The sequence below is a fragment of the Fulmarus glacialis genome, unplaced genomic scaffold, assembly GCF_000690835.1.
Source record: "Fulmarus glacialis isolate BGI_N327 unplaced genomic scaffold, ASM69083v1 scaffold15605, whole genome shotgun sequence".
NCBI lineage: Eukaryota > Metazoa > Chordata > Aves > Procellariiformes > Procellariidae > Fulmarus > Fulmarus glacialis.
This window is the reverse complement of record NW_009213767.1, coordinates 763-22,510: the sequence shown is the minus strand read 5'-3', so window position 1 is coordinate 22,510 and position 21,748 is coordinate 763. Positions and strand designations below refer to the sequence as shown.

Here is a 21,748-nt window from a genome sequence, read left to right as displayed (position 1 = left end):
CCCTGCTTGCCCTGGCCTCCACAGCAGAGACAGATGCCGGGATGGATCTTCCACCAGCGCTGGCTGCGTGGTGACGATCCCAAACTGGTGGGGAGGGAGAAACCCATCCCCTGCCAGAGCTGGGGGAGGCTTTTGGGGCAGTCCTGGAGCAGCCCTTTCCCCCTTCCCGGGTGGCTGAAAGCATCTGGTTCCTGGTTCCCCCCCCCCCCCGCGTGCAGCTCCCTCTCTCAGGCTTGCACTGGTGAGGCAGCAGGAGGGGAAAGCGAAGCCAGCACCTGTGTCCCTGCAGGGCGGCAGGGAGAAGAGCAGGCAGGGAAGTGGCGCTGGAGTAAGAGGTTCCAGATTAACCCAAAAAAGGGCAGGCGAGGGGCAGGGGAAGCACCAGCCTTCCCATCCTCAACCCCACTGCTGTAGGAGGGGGCAACGGCCAGCATCCCCGCAGGAGCGAGCAGCAGCACTTTGTCTGACAGGGGTGGCATGAGGACAGGGCAGGAGCGGTGCTGGCAGAGCGCTCTGAAGTAGGACGGAGCACCTGAGCTGCCCCCCTCCCCGGGGCCTACGTGGCCTCCTACCCCCGCAGGAGGTTGTGCTATTTAAACACAGCGTTCCCAATTTCAGCGCGTTTCTCCCCACGGCTATGCACAAGCCTCCTCTCATGGACAGTGCAGTCCTTCTGCCATTGTGATACTCCCATTCCTTAAACCTAGCTGGTTTGATGGAGCCCTCCAAGATCTGCCAGGCTTTGGGGCAGAAGCTCCCACCGCCCAGGCCCCACACAACTCCTGCCAGGGGGAATGTTGCCCTCTCCATCACGGCTCAGCCTCAAAGGCCTGGGGTACCCTTCTGCCACACAATCTGCACTTAACTCTCTTGGCAGAGACCCTCAGTTCCTGCACCCCCCCAAAAACCGACACCACATGGCCGCTCTGTGAGTCCTACAGCCGTCGCCTCAAACAGGCTCCCTCCTCCGGCTCGGAGCTGGGCCGTATCCAGCTTCCCGTCCCACTGGGAGCAGACGGGACCAGACCCAGGGCTTCTCTCACATAAAACGCAAAGAAGTACAGCAGTAGCACATTTTTCAGTTCAGAGAAGGGAAAATAAACCAAGGAGCAAAGCAGTGAGCTAGAAGAAGCGGAAAGGAAGGAGAAGAACCGTGATCAGAACCTGACTACCAAGTATGGGGCACAACACGGGGCAGGCTGGCAGCAGAGAGCCAAGACTGTCACCAGAAACCCAAGGGGACGCATGAAGTACTGTGCTGAAGCTCCCCTCTTCCCTCACCATAATGGCGTCACGCTGCACCACAAACCCCAGAGACAGCCCCACAGCCCCCTCGCGCCTGCCTTCGGGCAGGGCGGACAAGACAGGGGTTGCTGGAGAAGTCCTTTGCCACAGAGAAGCCAAAAGCAGCAGGAGACCCGACAGCTCATGGCCAGCACCGAAGAAGCAACAGATACCTGCTGCCAGGCCCCCTTACCGGGTGCTTCCTGCCAAGCCAGGGCAGAGGAGACACTGCCAAACCGATTTCTTCCCTTAACTGAGCTAAGAGGTGTTAAGAATGAAGAGCAGGGAAGCCCACACCCAGAGGGGCTCCACCAGAGCCAGGAGTGCTCGCACAGCACCTGAAACACGGGGCTTACACACAGCACCAGCTACGCCGTGCCAGTGCCGCACAAAGGAACTGCCGGGGCTGGCTAGAGTTTTGTGGGATTTTTTTTTTTTTTTTATTATTTTTGTGGTTTTTTTTTTTTTTTTATACAGGCTAGCGTTGTACCCTTTGCTAAAGCTGCTGATTCTGCCACATAAACTAGAACAGAAATTTCTCAGAAATTAAGTCGGTTCCCCTCCTTGTTAATTCACTGTCTGTCTCCCAACTGAACAACGGTCTGGATTTGTGTTTGCAGAAAACATTCCCTGTACAAAGTCTGACGTGCAGCTACACTGTTCTGACTGAGGAATGAAGAAGCCGAGAGTCCATTGAACATTGGATTTTTCCCTGTACAACGTGGCCTGATTTGGAGTTTGGTCCACCGAGGACAGCGAGTTAACCGTAGAGATCATCGTCATTGTCTTCACTGTACACGTTGCCCCCGCTGCCGCCTCCTGTGCCTTGGCTCGGGCCAGCGCCGCCCTGGTTACCTGACGGGAACCTGCGTGCAGCAGTGCAGAAGGGGAGAGAAAAGATGCTGTTCAAAAGCCTCCTCACAACTCAGAGCCATCCCCTCCCTCCACGCCAACACCCCGGTGCCAAGTAGGACGGGCAGGAGAAATGGGATGAAGCCTTACAGCAGGTCAGGCAAAAGGCTCAAACAGCTGCCACTTGTATTAAAGGAAAAAAGGGTTGATGGACTTCAGGAGCACTAACTGAGCAGCTACAACCGAGCTGCAGCACAGTCTACACCCGCCCCCGCCACGCTTTGTACTGGCTGCCGTACATGCTGGGAGAATGGAAAAGCACGGTGGAAAAGGGGTTTGTCATCCAGAGTCCAGCAGAAAGCTGCCTCAGTGCTCCGCTCTGGGGCTGGCTGAGCCACGCTATCCTCCCCTCATTCCCCTCGGTTACCTGAAGCTGCCAAAGCCACGGCTCTGCTGTAGAGTCTGTGCAAACATCTCATATTTCCTGATGTCGTTGTCACTGACAGAGCGGCGAGCAAAGCGCATGGCCTCCTCAAAGTGATCCCTGCGTATCTCAGGAACCGGGTCGTCCTCCTCCACTTCCTGCAGCAGGATGGAGGGCCCAGGTGAGCTGCGTGCCCGAGCTCCATCGCCCGACAGACACCCACAGCCTCCCTCCAGGCCAGGATGCTCCAACACCCTCCAAGGCAGGGGCTGGAGAGGGACACTGCAGCAGACCATGAGCCCACTCTGAGCAATGCTGATGATGAGGCACCCCAGGAGGGCCTCGCGTTCCCACAAGATGAGAACAAAGTGCTCCAGCTCCACACTCTGTGCCGAGAGCCCGCTCGTTCCCACCCGAGGTTTACAGAGAGGAACACGTCGCAGCTCACCCACAGGCAGAGGTGGGCTGCCTGTCTCATGAGCAGGGAAAGCTCAGAGTGCCCACTCACCATGGCGGAAGGGTTGGTCTGCCTCTCGCGTTCTCGCCTGATCTCGCTCTCGATGGACTCGCGGATGGCCAGTTTGCAGGCACGCTGGCAAATTTCTGTCAGGTCAGCCCCCGAAAAGCCATTGGTCATCTTAGCTAGGAAATCCAGGTCGACATCCTAGTGAAAAAAAAAAAAGAGGCCTCTCCTTAACACCTTACAACCTCAGGTGACAGAGAGGTGTCTTCAGATCCCATGGTACCAAGGTGCTGCCTTAACTTTGTCCAGTTTTGAAAATACCAGCTGTTAAGGTTGTTGTTTCTGGGAAAAGTTAGCCACACACAAAGGCAGGCCACACTCCCCACACACCCACCAAGAATCCACGAAGCGCCTATAAATGCCTCTGCACTTGTGGATTTGGGACATGATTTGCTCAGGTGTCAGCATTAGGAGTCAAATGAAACACTGCCAGACTGGAAATGGAGATGGGGCAGAGGCAGACCAAGACAACTGACCTCCTCCTTCTTCCCTTCAACTGAGGGGGTAGCACTGCAACCTCTTTTGAAGTTTTCCTTCCCAACAGAACCTAAAAAGGTAAGCTTGGCATAAAAAAGCTTGAGCTGTCACTTGACATCTGCTTCTCTCTGATTAACTATCAGTTGCGTTATTGCCTGCTCCCCAGGCAAGGGACATAAGCTCTTGCCTATGACAGAGCTCAGCAACAATTAACTGCAGTGGTTCCTCTTCAACTTCCATTTCCCACCCCGTGTTCTATATTTAATTTTCTTTCAGAGTACAAGAATCTTTTCCATCTTGCCATAATAAGCTTTCCTGTTCCCGCACTGTGGGCAGAACCCCACTATATGACAAAGACCTGCTGTGTTTACACACCAACACCTAGCTTCATTGATACCTAGCCTCAGAGCTCAAGCCTCCCCATACCTCTTAATTTCCATCCTTCAGGGACTGAAGGTTTCCCAGTTCTGTACCGTGTGGAGCAGCCACCAGCCCTCTGCTCTGTCCCCAGCTTGTGAGAAGCATGTGCAGCACACAGCAAACCCAAGTCGGACGCAGTCAGGGCACAGATCCTACCTTGGCAACTGGCGATTTCCTCAGGTTGGCCTTAAGAATAGCAACCCGGGACTTCTCGTCAGGCAGGGGGATGTAGATGAGCTGATCCAGGCGGCCGGGGCGCAAGATGGCTGGGTCAATGATGTCTGGTCTGTTGGTGGCACCGATGATGAAGACGTTCTTCTTGGTGGACATGCCGTCCATCTCTGTCAGGATCTGGTTGATGACGCGGTCTGCAGCACCACCACCATCGCCGATGTTCCCACCTCGAGCCTTTGCAATGGAGTCCAACTCATCAAAGAAGAGCACACAAGGGGCTGCTTGGCGGGCCTGCAAAAAGCAAATGGGCACAATTAGTACATATTAATACCACCTGGCGAGGAGCACGCTGATTTCACACTAAGCCTACCCTACCACTAAAGCCGCTCAGAGGAATACCAGAGCACTGCTGCTGCAAGGAGAGCTGGGAGGAGCTGCTCCAGGAGAGTCTCCTGCCACACAAACCCTCAATCAAAATCTCCTGAAGAAGCAGCTGAATTTCCCCAGAGCTGGGGGCATTGTGAACCTGGCAGAAGGGTGATAACTCCAATGCCTAGAGGGAAAGCTGGAGCCAATTTGCCTGGACTAGAACTCTCCCTGCAACACCTGGGGACATCAATTGGTTATTTAGGACTCAAGTATCAGTGGGCGAGATACATCCAATGGAAGGTGGAAATCCAATCGTTGTCTTCAGCTACCTAATGGGTAGTTATAGGGAAAAGGGAGCCAGATCTTTCTTCGAGGTATGCAGTGAAAGGATGAAAGACCACAGACACAAATGGCTGCAAAGAAAATTCCAGTTAGAAATAAGGAAAAAGAATTCTTTGCAGTGAGAGAGCTAAAACACTAGCACACAGGCCCAGAGAGGACAGGGATTCTCCACCCTTTAGCATATGTTCAGAACATGAGGCATTGAGCAACCTGATCAAATTTCCAAGTTACCTCCCTGCTCTGGACAAACAGCTGGACTAGATGGTCTCTGAGGTTCCCTCCCAACCTAAATTTTTCTCTCTCACTCTCCTTCCAACTTTGTTCTATCAGCACCTTCCCTGACCACAAGAGCGAGGACTCCCAGGATAATCCATGCAGATACCTTCTGGGACAGGAGGCCACACTATCTATGGGGCAACTGGGCAGTAGGAGTGAGCTCCTTTCTAAGCCATGTATATTGCAGGACAAGAACCCACAGGATATTTTGAAAATGTGTAGATGGTGATGGCTAATGAGGTGTCACGGTAAGTTTTCAGGGATGTGGAGAATATCTATGCCATCATACCGCTAGCTTCACTGCTAAGGCACTGTAACAACAGATGCAAATTGCAGGTAGAGAAAACAGTTTAAATAGCTTTGTTGCTGAAAAGGATTAATTCCCTAACATTAGGAAAGCAGCCCCTGCTCTCCGTGCAAGTGGGGAAAACACAGAAGACACAAAGAAGAAGCAGGCCAGTAAGACAGATGCAGTGGAGACACAGTTCTGGGGGTACCTCAGCACAAACATAGCACAGGGAGTAGAAGAAACACTTACCTTGTCAAAAATCTCACGCACGTTGGCTTCAGACTCGCCAAACCACATGGTGAGCAATTCCGGCCCCTTGATGGAAATGAAGTTTGCCTGGCATTCGTTGGCAATGGCTTTGGCCAGCAGCGTCTTACCACAGCCAGGTGGCCCGTAGAACAGAACCCCTTTTGATGGGGTCATACCAAATTTGAGGAACTTGTCTGGGTGCTCCACAGGATACTGAAGGAGAACAAAACCAACAAACAAAAACCTCTCGTGATGAGCCAGAACAGACCAGTACCTTAGAATCACAGAATGGTTTGGGTGGGAAGGGACCTTCAAAGATCATCTAGTCCACCCCACTGCCATCGGCAGAGACATCTTTCTCTAGGTCAGTTTTGTTTCTCCTCCTACCAGAAACATTGTCTGAGATTTCTGGTGGGTTAAACACAAGATCCTGCTTGCTCGGTGCCACTGAACACTGGTTTGAAAAGCACCACAGCTAACTTGGAAAGCTGCCTTAAACAACCTCTGAGAACTAAGTACTAGTTCAGGCAGTTTTCCAGCACACTTAACCACAACTTCCATCTGCCTTGCAGAAGCAAAAGGGAACAGCTCATTATCTAACCTATTCGCTCTGCTCTCCAGAGACAGGCAAGGTGTCTGATAGGAGCATTTACCCTCACCAACAAGGTCAGAGACAGGTGATGATTTTAACGTCAGAAAATTAGATTGAAAATTAGATTCTTTTATCCACAGACAGGATGTTCCTACAGTGCCACATGAAAGCAGGAACGTATCAAACCCAGACCATCCCAATGCAGCCACCAGGAGTTTCCACAGACCATTCATGACTTTTTGTGCCAGTCTTTCCCTTTGTAAAAGGCTTCACAATTACTTCTCACATGTCCCTGTGCTAACGCTGATAGGAAGCCCTTCGGAGGCTCTCCGCATGAGAATCTTCATCCACTTTCTGGCATATAGAGCCAGCACGTAAGAGGATTTTCAGCAGTGGTCCCACTGCTGGTCTCCACTTAAGACAAGCAGAACTGCTGCTGTTTCTGCATGCAGCACAACACCCACGCAAGATGACACTGTAGACTCAGCTAAGGAAAGCCTGCTGCTGCTTCCCAGCACCTTCCTCTCCAAGTTCACCAAGATGGAACAGCATGGTATTCTCAGTCCATTACAAGCAAATACCATAAAAACCTCTGCATTTACCCTGTTCACAGCCCAAATGGGAATCTAAAGAAGTTCTGGATTTTATTATTAGAATTATTTTTCAAGCTGACTAGGCAAAAATCTGTTGGAAGCCCTTACCTGTACAAGCTCCTGGAGTTCTCTCTTTACATCTTCTAGACCACCAATATCTTCCCAGGTAACTTGTGGCACCTCCACCACAGTCTCCCGAAGAGCAGAAGGATTGCTCTGGCTCAGAGCCCACTATCATTAGAAGAAATGGCATTATATGAATTCTAACACATTATGTTCACTTGCTTCAGATGAGCAATTAGATATTGCACCCAAAAGAAAGAGGGGCGCTCCTGCATTACCCTGAAGTCATCCATGGTCACAGCCAGCGAGTTCATCACTTCAGCATCGATGGTTTCATCTTCTAAGTCTATGAGATCCATCTTCTTTCTGATAGCCTGAAGAGCAGCTTCTGAGCAAAGAGCAGCCAAGTCAGCACCAACATGGCCATGGGTCTCGTTTGCCACCTGAAAGCAGAGCACTGACTATGACTCACAGGGATACAAGCAAGCACTCTGCAAGGGCAATGGATGCTCTGGTCACTCACTGGGAAGTGCAACAAAGCTCTGGAGGACAGGAACATCAGTGCTTTGCTGCGGATTCAAGACGCTACCACATATTTAACAGGCCAAGACACCGCTGTTTCACCTCCTACTTGAGATCAAAGCTGCAACTGGAATTCAGATGGTGTGCAGAAAGATAACCCTGAGGACTGCAGTTCTTCATTCAGGACAGAGATTACAGGAACCATCCAGTTTATATGTGGTGACCAGTGCCACCACAATGCTCACCCAGCTCTGTGTGAGCTTGTTTCAGGTTTGCTTTACTTTTAAGGAGAATGTCACAGCAAACGGACCCAGGAGGAGAGTGGCAAGGCACTCTCAGACTGGACTGAAACACGTTTGTTTCACTTAGCCATGCTATTCTTAACTAGTGAGTGAGGATTTTTGGTTGCTGGTAAACCAGTTAGAAGGAAGCCCAGAGATCACACATTCATTCACCCAGTTTCATGCTGTCCTAAATGAGCAAGTACATTTATGCGATGGAGCCTTAACAACTCTTCCACTACAAAACAGAGCATCGGGAACTTCTGTCTGCAGAGACAAGCTTTCCTAATAGCACGCTACTCACCTGTTCCAGATCCACATCATCAGCCAGTTTCATATTTTTTGTGTGGATCTGCAGGATCTCCAGGCGCCCGGTGGCATCTGGGATACCGATATCTACCTCTCTGTCGAAACGACCTGGGGAGTACAAAACATATGCTGAGCTGCTGATTCTGCGAACTAGAGGAGTTGCAGTTGCTGCCTTCCTCTGACTGAACAACCTGATGACAAGCCACAAACACATACAATTTCAGAAAATGCCAGAGCTTTGGATTTCTCTGCAGCATCTATCAGCACAGTAGCAGCGTCAGATCAGAGAAGGAGGAAAGGCTTTAGCCATTTAGGGAAAGTGAGACTACTCTATTACCTAGAGTTTAAGATTATATGACACAGAGGACTGCTGGTTTAGTAACTTTTTCTAAGCCTCATTTTTAGGGAAATACGCTTCTCTGAACCAACATACGAGACATTTTTGTTTATTGCTACCTTTGTGTCCTCATCACAAGAGTCCGCAAATACTGAAAGATTTCATTTTTCAGAACTTTCATAGCAGTACCCAAGTGGTGAAAAACATGAACTGCCCCAATATCTGGAGAGGCAGGACACCTAGGTATTACTGCAATATTAACTAAGGTACGTACAACTATCATTTTCCTCTAGCCATACTGTGCATTCAAATGGCTCGCTACACATTTAAGAGGCTGTTTTCCTCTGCACACTTGACTGGTTTGCTGTTATAGACTTTACCAACTGGTCATACACCAGACATTCATTCACAATGCAAAGTTTCGAAAACCTGAATCTCAGAAACTACCAGACTTCTCATCAATAAAAGAAAGAGAAATCAGACAATTCAGAGCCTTCTGCAGCCTAAGGCAGGAACAACCCCTTGAGCATTTACTCCTTCAGTGTGTCCTGAAATAGCTTCATCTAATAGAGGCTAGCACACTTTCCCACTTCAAAGTATTTTTTTACTTCTAGAAGTTCTCACCTAATACGGCACAGAAAATGATACCAAAGGCAGGAAGGCTAGAAATTAATTTCAAACAAGCACCTAGAGACAAGTCAATAGTTTAGGTAACACACAGAAATTGTTTAGTATTAATTTCTGCTCAATCCTTCCAAGGCCGCTGAAGCATAGCCTGAAACAAAGTACATGATACACAAGAAAGAGACTGCAATTGTGATTACCAAATCGCCTGAGTGCTGGGTCAATGCTGTTAGGTCTGTTGGTAGCTGCCATAACGATCACGTGTGCTCTCTGTTTCAATCCATCCATAAGAGTCAACAGCTGAGACACTATGCGACGTTCCACCTCTCCATGAGTCTACGGAGAGAGAAAGCAGTGGTTAGACCAAAAGCTCTACAACACAGCACAGGAGCTAATACGGCACCAGAGTGGACAGATACGACAGCCACGAGCTGCTAGGAAACATGGTGAACTGTATCTGATTCTTCTCACATCCAAGTGAAATCAGGCATTCAGTTAAATATTGCTTTACGTGTAGTCAAATGCAGAGATTCGTGACAGCTGCTACCAAAAAGGACATACTTCTTTACCTTCTACAAGCTTTCTTTACCTTCTCTCTCTTAGGAGCAATAGCATCCAGTTCATCAATAAAGATGATGGCAGGAGCATTCTTCTCTGCTTCTTCAAAGGCTTTCCTCAGGTTGCTCTCAGACTCACCAGCCAACTTGCTCATGATCTCAGGACCTGAAAAATAGCAGCACTATGGCACTCAGAAGAGAGGCAGCTAGCCCCAAGACATGTAGCTGAATTTTTTCAGTACAACGTTCACATGGGACAATCTATATTTCAAGCCAAAGCAAATACTATCAACTGAGTTCACTAAATTTGCAGCTGAACAGGCAAGAACAGCATGCAGAATTATCTTCTATCATTATTCTGGTGTTTCCAGTTTACTCTAACAGAATGCAGGGCTAGTCAAGGAGCTACCTTTAGCTGCCTCTTTCACACTTGGTGAGCTTCTCTGTAATGTGCCACCACCCACTGTTAATGCCAGTCCTAGCTTGCAAGAGAACCAATCAAATTATACGGTAATGAATTATCAGGATAGGGTAGGAAAAAGCCTACGATACTGAAGCTGCCTTTAGCTTACATACACAGGTATATGTTTACCTCTGTAAGATCCTATAAATGAGTTTAAAAAAACCGAACAAAACAAAACCAAAAACGCAAACCCCATCTCGTCTCAATGAATAAATGAAAAAAGAAAAAAAAACGTGTAAGCACATCAATCCCAGAAGGAAGGACAGCATTCCCCTGAGATCTCCTACAATGGCTGAACACAAGTGTAGGCTTACAGATCTATTCTGTTTTTACAGATTTTTTCATCATGCTGATGGGAGTGGTAAGGAATAGAAAATATGCTTATATAAGATCCAAGAAAAAGAAACCTGACCCTCAGGAGTGCAAAGCTGCTAGGTGACTGAAGCGCACCACAGAGCCACAGAGCCACTGGTGCAGGCAGGTGCTAAGAGTGTTTCCTTACAGGTAACCCAGCAGTTCATACCAGCTCTGTCTACAACACTTCCTGCAGCTCCAGCCTTGGGACCAGCAGACAGAGAATGCATCGCTAACTCTGACAATGTTATTTTTGTCATGCAATAGAAATACAAGTGTGTGAAGAAACGGCTGGCTCATTAGCATTCAGTGACAGCTTCCACACACTTTAGGAAGTATATGACAAGGGCGACATATGGTTAAAACCAGCCCATTTACATCTGATATCTTGCAATACAAAGCAAGTCACTTCGCTACTGCTGGTCACTGCTATACTGTGCTATACACTCCTTTGCTATCACCTTCATGGGTCTATGTGACTGAAATCCTAAAAGAAAAGCAGTACTCCGTAAGTAAAAATGTTCAGTTATTCCAGCACTGACTGTAAAACAGGACAGAAAAGCAGTGAGGAAAATTCAGAATTTGTTCCTTACTGGACATAAACCAGTAACCATCTCAACTGCTACAGGTGAAGGTTATCAACAGGAGATTCTACCACTTGTAGCTAAGTCCCAAGGTACTCATTATAGCTTTCAGGAAAGTTCGTCCCAATTAACATTATATGAAACAAAACAGGTCTTGCGTTTTACTTGAGGGGAAAGAGAAATCCACAGCAGACCAGCTTCTTTTCTGAATGGAATGTGCTGGCAGCAACAGAAGCAAGTGTCCTGCACCCATATACTTAGAATAATCTCAGCACTTTTCTCTCAGTTCTGCCTCACCAACACAAATGAACGCCCAACCAGACAGACTCCAAGTCCCTGCGTCGCAAACCTGTCTTCCAACCACCCTGCTACAACACAATCAAGCTTAAGGGAAGTGCCACTACAGATGCTTCCACACAAATGGCCTCCATGTGTCCCCAGAGGCATGCTTGAAAGAGGTAAGGAAGGATGTCAGGGAGACAATGTGGCTCTGCAAGTCCTATGAACACCATTCATTACCATAAGATGGATGAATGAGCACACGAGAGATCTGGGGCCAAAGCAGCTGCAAAACTTACCGTTGATCAGGAAGAAGAAAGCCCCCGTTTCGTTGGCCACCGCTCGGGCAATCAGTGTTTTACCAGTGCCAGGAGGACCGTACAGCAGGATCCCACGTGGAGGCTGAGGACAAAGGCAAGGGATTTAGGTGGTGAGCTAGTATCTGAATGTCTGAGGCTGCACAGTGAAATTGTAAGCGTGTGATAAAGCCAGTCCGAAATTGCGATGCAAACTCATGCAACAGCTGTCATCGCAGCATTGCTATCAACACCCTTACTACTTTGCATGACACACAAACAAAAACCCTGCCAGTAACTGACAGTGCTGATTCAAAGCATCACTCCATTTTACAAGTTGCCAGTACTTTAATCTGTGTCCAGAACATGTAAGGAAATACTTTTCCTAACACCAGCATTTAAAAAAACCCCACAAATGACTTATTCCCCCTGCCAACGCCTCATAAACCTCTGACATCAAAAGTCACGTGCAAGGGCAAGCCCACTCATCCACCTGGTGCACACAGGGACTTACCTTCACCCCTATGGCCTTGAAGAGCGCAGGGTGTCGGAGGGGAAGTTCCACCATCTCTTTGATTTGAGCCAGCTGCTTCCGGCAACCACCAATGTCATCATAGCCCACTTCATTCAGTGACTCCTCTTCATCCTATCCAGAAGGAAATATATTAAACATTTGAGTGAAAACAATAGTTCAACAACCCCTCCCAGTCCACAGAAGCCAGGAATCCAGGTTTTTGCTCATAGCCATTTCTTTGCTGTCTCGAGATTCTCACTTTCAAGTCTTTCTGGTGTCTAGGATTCTACAATTGTTTCTTAGCTCTGTCTTCCCAGACATACAAAGGGAATTGCCTGCATGTGCCTAGATCTCACTAAAGCCCACCCTCTTGAATGACAGCCTCTGCTGCCAGGTTCCCTACAGATCTAGTGCCATACAAGCTCTGCAAACCTTCGATGTGGCTAACAAAGACAGCAACAAACAATGAAGCTTAGTATAAAATATACTTATTCCTTAAACTGTAAGTGATATCTCCAACTACTTGACGTACTGTAGCTGTCATACAGTTCTCAGATGTAGTGGTGTCTTTTGGGATTGACTCAAATTAACAGAGAATGTTAAGATCCAGACACGCAGATACGATCAACTGTAACCAACTCTTCCAGTATAGCTCTACAGCATCCATTCATTTGGCTGTCCAAATCTCTAGTGGCCTTAGTTATCTGTAACATCAGGCCACACTAAAATAATAAAATAACACAGTCTGGAATCTCAGAGGGGCTCAGTCCAAGCCCCACAAACAGGAACTGCTACCTCAAGCAGGTCAGTCAGGGTCTGGCTCTACCAAGCACTGAAGGTCTCCAGGTTTGGAGATTCCTGCCCTCTCTGGGGCCTCCTCCAGGGTTGGGAGAAATATTTTTGCTAGAATTACTCGGAATTTCCCTTGATCCAGCTTATGCCACTGCCTCTAGTCCTGTCGCTGGGCACAGTTCTCAGAAGAGCCCGGTCATCTACCCCTTCCCAACTGGCAATTGCCAGTAAGCCTGCCCCTTTGCCTTTCCTTCTCCAGGCTGCATTATCCCACTCTCCCAGCCCCTCCTCATTCATTCTGACCTCCAGCTCCTCATCACTTTGGCGGCTTTGGCTGAACTTGCTCCTATCTGTCTCTGCCATGTCCTGAAGAGCCCAAACTGGACTCATGGGGTGCCCAGATGCAGCCTCACAAGTGTCACACAGAGAATTTTTCAGAAGGCAACTACAAACCAGCACTCAACCCTGATTTGCAGGTAGTAAAAAGGCACTTACTTTATGAAGCATGCAACCACCTTAGCTCATTTCTCTGAGACTTCCTACTCTGTAACAGTAAGGTGGCCAAGATCTGACAGAGAAGCCACTCAGGCTGCCTCAAGCTTGGGACACTCAAGGTTAGACACCTTAAGGGACTGGGGAATTTTTTTTTGGTTTTTTTTGTTTTTTTTTAATTTAGAGTCAACCATTTTGGGATTTCAAATTTCTCACTGAAAAAGCACTAATTGCTTTCTTTTCACGTGGCATGAAATTTAGCAACATTATAAGCTCTCCCTGCTAGGGATCAAGGGAACTTTGGGATTAAAAGATGCATCTAAGTCCAGCACAAGAGATGTGGAAGCAGATGCAAAACCAGCTGCTGCTGAAGTATGGCATCTCATCAGCAAACCTACGCACTGGTGCTATCTCAGCATATGAGGAAGGACACTGGAAGTACCTTTCTCTGACTACCTTCAGCAGCAGCTCATCTCCTGAAACCGGAGTTGCTAACCATTACATTCAATACATAAAATGCCAAAACAGCAACAGCAAACACTGCTGCACTCAAGCACTGTCACAGAAATAGATTTCGGACAGAAGGGATTCCAAATAGAACAGCGTAGCAGGATTCTGCTCACCTCTCGTTTGATGGGCTCTCCTTCACAATGGATCACCGTGTCCGGAGCCACTATGCAGTACGGACTGGGATCTGTCTCCACCACTTTGAACTCCACTGCACGCATCCCTCCACGCACCAAGAAGATGTCACCTGTAAAACACCACACTTCAGCAGCCCGCTGCAACCAACGTCTGCAAAACGTCGACCCTTATACTACCAGCAGCCCCAGAGGACAAGAAGTGGGTTACACTGCTGGCATTTGTAACACTGCTCTGCATTTTAAACTCCAGAGCTGGATGTACTGTGACTACCCGAGCACTGTTTAGATCCGCAGCGGTTAAAGTTCTCAAATTTCATCCAGTAACAAACAGCAAACAAAACCAGCAAACAATAGAAAAGAATACTCTGCCTAAATGCAAAACACAAAGGCAAGGAATCATGTTTCTTTTCCATTCATTTTCAATTTAACATTTCTAAAACAGGCAAAAAGCCCTAACTTAATAAAAATCCATTTTGAAGTTATTATAACTACTTGTTACTAGTTATAACTGGTTGTCTCCAAAAGCAGAAATGTATAATACCACACTATGACTCCTGGCTAAACTGGGCTACAGAAGCTGGATAACTTCAGCTTGTGTTTATAGTGTATTAGGACCTATTAGTTCCAGCAGAAGTGCTACTGGCACAACTCCAAAAGTGCATTTGGTTTTCTACGCACTCTCCCAGTTATTAATTAAATTACTTTGAAGAACTGAATTTAGTCAGGGTGCCAGCTGGTACACCCAACCAATTGATTAATATGCAGGCAACTCCCCAATTCCATCAAGTGGTAGCAATTTAGTTTAGTGAGATTTTCTCCTGAGTTCTACCTGAGCCTTTTCTGATGCTCTCCCATCTCATGAAGCAAAAAAACGGAGAACTATTAAGCTGCTCTGCCAGCCAGCAGCAGCAATCACCCTTTCTTCTGAAGATTAGGAAAAAAATAAACTAGCACTAGCAAAATCTCACTCTACAGATGTCAGTCTAATGCTTCACAGAGATCTGTGCAAGCTTCTAGAAATTCTCTTTATTCACTCTCAGGACTAGCTCACACTCGCTGCCTCAGGACTTCAATAACAGGCACTATTACCTTTCCTGATGGGTCTGTACGCTTCCAGGAAGTACGGCTTGAGATAGACCTCAAACAGATTCCCCGTGATCCCTTCCACCGTGTCATCAATTGGCAGCACATGGATACGTTTGCCGTATTTCACATCTGGGCAAGGTTGGATGCTGCAACAGAAGAAAACTCCAGTTAGCCACATCACGCTGGACTGACACCTGAATTTGGAAAAGGCAGTGATGCCCCTCCCCAGGCCAGTACAAATGCCAGAAAGGACCCTCCAAAGCCCTGGCGACACTTCCCACCTGCATAAGAACACTTCAGTGCCGACAAAGCAAAAATCATGCCCATCAAGAGCTAGTGTTCACAACGCACACTTTTCTTCACTCCTCTCAGCCCTACCCAAGGCCGCTGGGGAATTTCATACTTTCTTCCTACCCCCTGCTCTTCTGTAGCCCCCCTCGCCATCCCCAAGGCAATTCACAAGTTACTAATGCACCTAAAGACTTGTGAGAGTCACGAGCCAACTTCTGTTTCAACAGCGAGCTACTGCTAAACCAGCTGCAATGCGTACTGCTGAACCAGCTGCAAGGGAAAGGGAGGTGGGGGAAGCTCTTTGCTCCTCCCTCTCCCTAACTTACCACAGAGACCAGAGCCCCTGCTGCTGACAGCCCTGATTCTGAGCGAAGGCTCTCACAGCACCAGCCAGGGGTAACCAGCTTGCAGCCAGGTATCTCTGTCAGTCCCACTTTGTGGAGGCTGACATTTAGGTTAAAGTCCGAAGGCCCCTTCCCCCTTTTTTAAATAAACACTACAGTTGTTATTTTGCAGTGTAGAACAACAGCCTACTGTAGCAATAGCTCAGAGTGTCAAGCTGTGGCAGAAGCTCAAACTGGCTTTGCCAGCTAAGAAAAGCCTATGTGGAACTGCAGCTGAGCATGCAACTTTTCATACATGACTTTTGTTAGAGACTCTTAATAGATTCCTTTACCACATGCTTTACAGAGAGGATACAGCAGAAAGGGTAAAAGACAAGACAGACTGCCCCAGAAGGAAAACAGTTGACAGATCACAGGCAGGAAGTGATTAGCGCATGAATCTGGATTTTGGCAGAAACCAGGCACAGAAAGTAACACAGTAAGCAGTTAAAGATCAGCAAGAAAAACTTTGAGGGCAAGAGGTGTGAAAATCCTCTGACCCTTGCAACGAAGCTAAGACAATCTGTAACGCATTTGGAAGGTTGACAACCACTACAGACACAGTCCCGGCAGAGAAGGTGAGAGCACAGGCTGAACTGTCACACTAGAAACGACTCCAACGGTAACCCCACATCAGGTTAAAGTAAGGATCCACCTTTACCTTAAATTCACAGACTGGCACAAAGCACTGTGAATGCAACAGTGCTTCCAACTACAGTGGTGTTTAAAACTTGCATTTTCTAGTGGTAGAGGTATGGGTGGAACAGCCTCACTCCTCTCCTCTACAAAGTTTGTATGAAACACATTTTGCATTTAAAGATTATTCCAGATATCACGCCAGGAAGTCTAGTGTCAGAGACCAGGCTCCAATTTTCCCAGAACATGCAGGATATTCCAGATTACGAAGACGCTCAGGAGGAAGAGCCGTCAGCCCTCCCATATTTAAGCCTTTTATGTTTAAGAAATGCTCACACATTTTTCTCCCTACTCCCATCACAGAATGGAACCTGTCTCCCATAAGCCAAGACGTATACTTCAATGCTTTCGCGATACTTTCTGCAAGCGTTGCACAACAAAATCCCTGCAACACTTTTTAAACATTCCTAATTTTAAAGTTAATTGTATAACAAAGATCGGAATATAAACATCGTTCAGGGATTTTAAATCTTGCTATTTGACTGCTTCATGTTTTTGTCACTCATTTCTAGCAAGTTTTAACTTCTGTTTGCCATAGGGTAGCTCAGATACTACGAGATCAATCAAAATGTTGCTTAATGCCTTCCACAGCTAACACTGTAGACATTAAAAATTTAGACAAGAAGAATTTGTAAGTTCACCTGACAATGTAAATTTGGGAAGATGACCGTGACAACAGTCATTGAACCACTTGAACCAATTGAACCACTCATTAATGACAGGACCTGGGTTTGTAAAGGTCGTGAAAAGACTTCAAGAATCTTTAGCATCATTTTTTAGAATTAATCTGAATATGCATACAGCCAGAAAAACATGCAAAAGTAAACAGAGATCCCCAATGTCAGCCATGCACTGGAAAACATTTCTGTGGTTTCCTCTGGAAGGCGTAAGAATACCTCCTGCAGATCCTGTCTCTGCTACTGGCTCAATGAATTCAGAGTCAGCGCACAAATTACTTAGGCAACCCAGGGATACACAACAGTTAGCAAACTAGTCTTCACCTGATCACGTCACCCAGGCGCACTCTCAGGTTGTTGCGAACAACCCTATTCATGCGAATCTTCTCATCTGAGCAGGTATCATCTGACAGAACAATGCAGACTGCTTCTCTCCTCTTCTTTCCTTTCAGCAGAACAGTGTCTCCTCTGAACAGCTGCAATTCGTCCATTTTTGCCTGTAAACAGTAACCGCATTAGAACAAGCTTTTGACAAAACATGAATTCAAGCATTTGAAGGAGAGTTACTTGACTTTGGAGAATTACATCTTGGAAGCAATATACTAAATCCACAAGGACAGAGGCTCCCACTGCACTGGTCAAGAGTTATTCCTGAAGCCAGACTAAGGGCACAAGCTCAGCTGAATCCTACAAATTGAGAATCAAAATACATTTTATCACGGAAGAGTGTTAGGAAACAAGGCAAGACCACGCTCCCTCACACATAACAGCTGCAGCTTCTGACACAAATACTTGGATTCATGTTGCAAAGTTACATTTCAAGTTAACACACATCAACAGCTTGCAAATTACCAGATTAAATGCTTTGCTTTTATAGATGACGCACCTGCGACAGTGACACAACACTGTTGTCTTCATTGATGGCTTCATCAACAATTAACCGATTGGGCCTGTTCTTCTGCTTCAGAATAGCAGTCGACAAGTCATCCGCTTTAGAACTGGCAAAGAAAACAGAAGTTACGAGGCTGAGTGATACTGCTCCCCTCTTTCCAACCACCCCCCTCTTTTCATCTCCATTTTCTACAGGTTTCTTTGTTGTCCTGTCTTTTAGAAACTATACTTGTTTGCAAGACAAAGGAGAACATTTTTTCCAGGCACCAGCTGCAGAAGTGCAAAGCACAATGTTTTCTGTCAGTAAACGTAACTACTTTACTAGCCTCAAATGGAAATAGCTATGAAGCTATCTATGAAAAGAAGTGGTCTGTGAGATGTTGCTGACTGTAAGATGTTTTACCTAAAAGAATTAGTCAGACTCATCTGAAATCACATGTAACCACTGCGACCAACACAAAAGTTCAAGTCTATTTGGCGTCAAATCCCAGATAAATAGGGGAATTATAGGACAATGCTGCAGCTCCCCTGACAGGAAGAGTTGTAAGAGTTTAGCCTGTCGAGGCCTATTAGTTAAACCTAGCAAGTCAGTAGAAATATCCAAATGCTTATGAAAAATGGCGTTTTCTTTTTAGGATATAAGCACCTTTTTAGGATATAAGCACCCTTCCGTAATACCTGCAGGAGTCACTGCAGCTCTAGCCCACTACACCACAAGAAATATGACAGATAATTTGTTAGCCTTGACAAAATGGAGCGAATCCAGCAGCAAAGAAATGGAAGAAAGGCAGATTAAGTAATTTCCTTCAAAATCTAATACAGCAAATAATTCACTCTATGAAGGAAATACGAATTTGAACCAACTGATTCCTGAGGAGCTCTTGGAAGCTGTACCTCAGCCTGACACAACAGTGGCAGACTGTTGTAACTTCCCTTGGCGGGCGCCTGACTTCTCAAAGTATTCCAGATGTGCCAGTGTCTAAGGTAGGAACAGAAAACTTTGCACTGTTTGGTTTGATTCTGACGAAGAAAAGAAAGTCAATCCTCCTTTGTCCTAAGCAAGCGGCAAGGACGGGTAAAGAGTAGGAAGCTCTGTGGACAACTGTGTTGGCCATACACTTTGGCTCCATTTCACTTTTAGGGGCAAAATAACCAGAAGAAATCAAACCTTGAGCGCAAGTGGCAGAGCAAGCAGCTACACAGCATGAACACAGATTGTGGCAGCTCGCTTGGCACACTCATTGCATTTTTAAAAGTATATCAGAGAGGAGTGACGTACCTACAGTGTGATGTTACCCAACATCTCCCCGCCCCTCAAGATAGAGGTTTCTCCAAAACAGAGTATGCGGTATTGGCTCCTTTCTCTGACACTTAAAAGGGGGAACAATACCAAGCAAGCTTATGAGGGCAGACAGCTTGTTTCCAAGAGGTTTTCAAGCTTCGCATAAGCCCTGGTAGCATAGGAAACATGCTGGAAATGAAAGACAACGTTGTTTTAAATGAACAAAAGGAGGTGTTGTAAAACATGTCTTTCCTGGACTGGAAAAGTCGTGTTTTCCTCTCTTCATTGAAGACTGCAAGAGACAAGACGTCGACATCCATCCCTTTCAATGACCACATGAGATATTACGGATCCATTCTCTGAACCCAAAAAGACACAGGAAAGGCTGCTGGATACATCCTGGAAGCAGCTCATGAATTCCATATTCAACCTAAAACGTGGTCTTGGTAGAGTCCTAAGATGTGTGGGATTTCTGGGAAAACTGAGAGAGCAACAAGAAAACTGAACCAATACATTGTCAGGTCAGACAGGATCTTGTGGTTAAAAGAGTAGATAAAAACAACAACCTACTTGTAAGGACCTTGCCTCAGCATTAGCTCCTGGACACTGGAAATTAATTTACCAGTTAAGATTTTAAAACTTGAGCTAAGGGACACCAGAAAGAAACAATACTCCTATTTTAGACTGTTCAAAGCGTGAATGTAAATCACATCCCTATGCGCACGACATGTGGATCCAAAGGCCTTCGATAAGAAACCGCTGCCAGACTTTGGCGACCTAAACTGTCACTGAAACTGAGTGGCTGTCCCTCGGGATGCAGAGGCTGCCGTGCAGCCTAAAAACCAGTCTGGGACACAAGACAAAAATAAATGGAAGAGGAACTGGGCAGCAAGTGAAAGTTTTTGGACCAAAACTGTCAATAAACCAAAAGCTGTAGAAATCTGGAAAGAAAGTTTAGATACCTCCCAACACACAGCAGTGCTGAAGAGCACAGCAAGAGGTCCACTTGGTTCTGCTGAATGCGAGAAAGAAGTTTTAGTACTGAAGAACTGAATCTACAGTTTCCAAAGTAAGAAGCGAGGGCTGGATCAATGTTGTCCGTACATTATCGCACTTAAAGCAATCTAAAAGCTTGGAGCCATTAAAGGTCTGAGGCATAAAGGAATAAAGATCTCCAAGAAACAGCATGCAGGCATCTAAATGTGCGGGGCCAGCTTCAGTTATCTGACCTGACAGTTTTGCAGACAAAGAAACAAAGGTGTTACGAAATTACATGTCGGCTGCACAGGAGAGTGATGTTATTTCTCCTGCAGACAAGGGTAAGGACTTTGAGAGACAAGCACTACCCATCTTCCAGTAGCAATTTAGAGTATTATTATCATCGCTATTTGCCCTCATTGAAACTCTCCTGGGGGTTCCTCGTGCTGTAACTGAGATGACGGAGCAAAATATGTCTGTGCACCTCAACCATGCTCAGACAATCCCCGACATCTGTGCATCAGAGAGCCTGAACTGCAAATACCAAGCAGGAAAGCCTAAGGCATGGGTTGGGGCTCTCTCCTGCCAACTCTCCTACGCATGCTGATAAACTTCAGCAAAGGGTAGTACAGACAGCTAATCTAGGTAATTTTTACAGCTCCTCAACAAGTTTCCTGTCAGAGACAGCCTGGTGCAAATCCTCTAGATCACCTCCCTACTCACCCCTTTTGTCAGCTTCCTCACACACTTTCCCTCTCCTACCTTTCTTTCACTGACTCAACAAAGAGATAAACTGAACACAAAATGTAGCTTTAGAGCTGTTTTGGAATTAAAACGAAATTCAAAGCCTGCATCAAGCCAGCCCCTAGACAGACGCCAGAAGTGAGGACGTAATACCCAGCACAGCTAACGGCCAAACTTGCATATAAAGTGCAAGACATCAATAAAATTGAAGCAAATATGTACTAGCCCTAAAGACCAACAGAACAGGTTCCCTGTTCCGATCCTTAGCCCCCTTTTCTCTCTCAGTAAAGCGGTCCTACAGACCCATTTGACACAGGGAAAGGGGGGAGGACAGGACTTTTCAGAACTTGCATCACTTCATTGTTTTTCTGTGTGTCAGAGCTCCCCTCTTTCAGCATATGATAACGCCCAGAGGTTATGCATTATGGTGGATGGTATGAAGAGCGAGAGCGGAAAGTAATTACCAATTAGTGATTCTTCTGAAAACGATTACCAACCTCCAAAGCTCCACTTAAACTAAGGAAATAAGTTGTTCCTGCAAGTCTGTGCTAAATATAGTGAAAAGGCACTGACTCAAACTGATTCCAGCTGCAGTAATGAAAGTGAAAAGAGTCATGCCTCCTGTACACTGGTGTGCCTTTTTATCAATATCCTCATGAACTCACTTCCAAGACAAAACCTGTCAGCGGTTTCTTAACACCCTGAACATCCATTTTACAGACTGAACTGGCAGGTATTAAAAAAA

At 46.6% G+C, this 21,748-nt stretch overlaps 1 protein-coding gene across 1 annotated transcript; it reads right to left on the bottom strand.

Moving 5' to 3' along the window:
* Positions 1 to 1,695: 1,695 nt before the first annotated feature.
* VCP (valosin containing protein) lies at positions 1,696 to 18,106 on the bottom strand (the record flags this gene model as incomplete). The annotated part of the gene is made up of 16 exons (XM_009578302.1): positions 1,696 to 2,150; positions 2,564 to 2,718; positions 3,069 to 3,224; positions 4,137 to 4,445; positions 5,680 to 5,892; positions 6,973 to 7,095; positions 7,206 to 7,370; positions 8,035 to 8,147; positions 9,201 to 9,336; positions 9,590 to 9,723; positions 11,537 to 11,639; positions 12,048 to 12,179; positions 13,955 to 14,085; positions 15,065 to 15,207; positions 17,433 to 17,605; positions 17,995 to 18,106. Coding segments are annotated over 16 exons (2,404 nt in total), but the record flags the coding sequence as incomplete, so codon positions are not given.
* Positions 18,107 to 21,748: the final 3,642 nt, after the last annotated feature.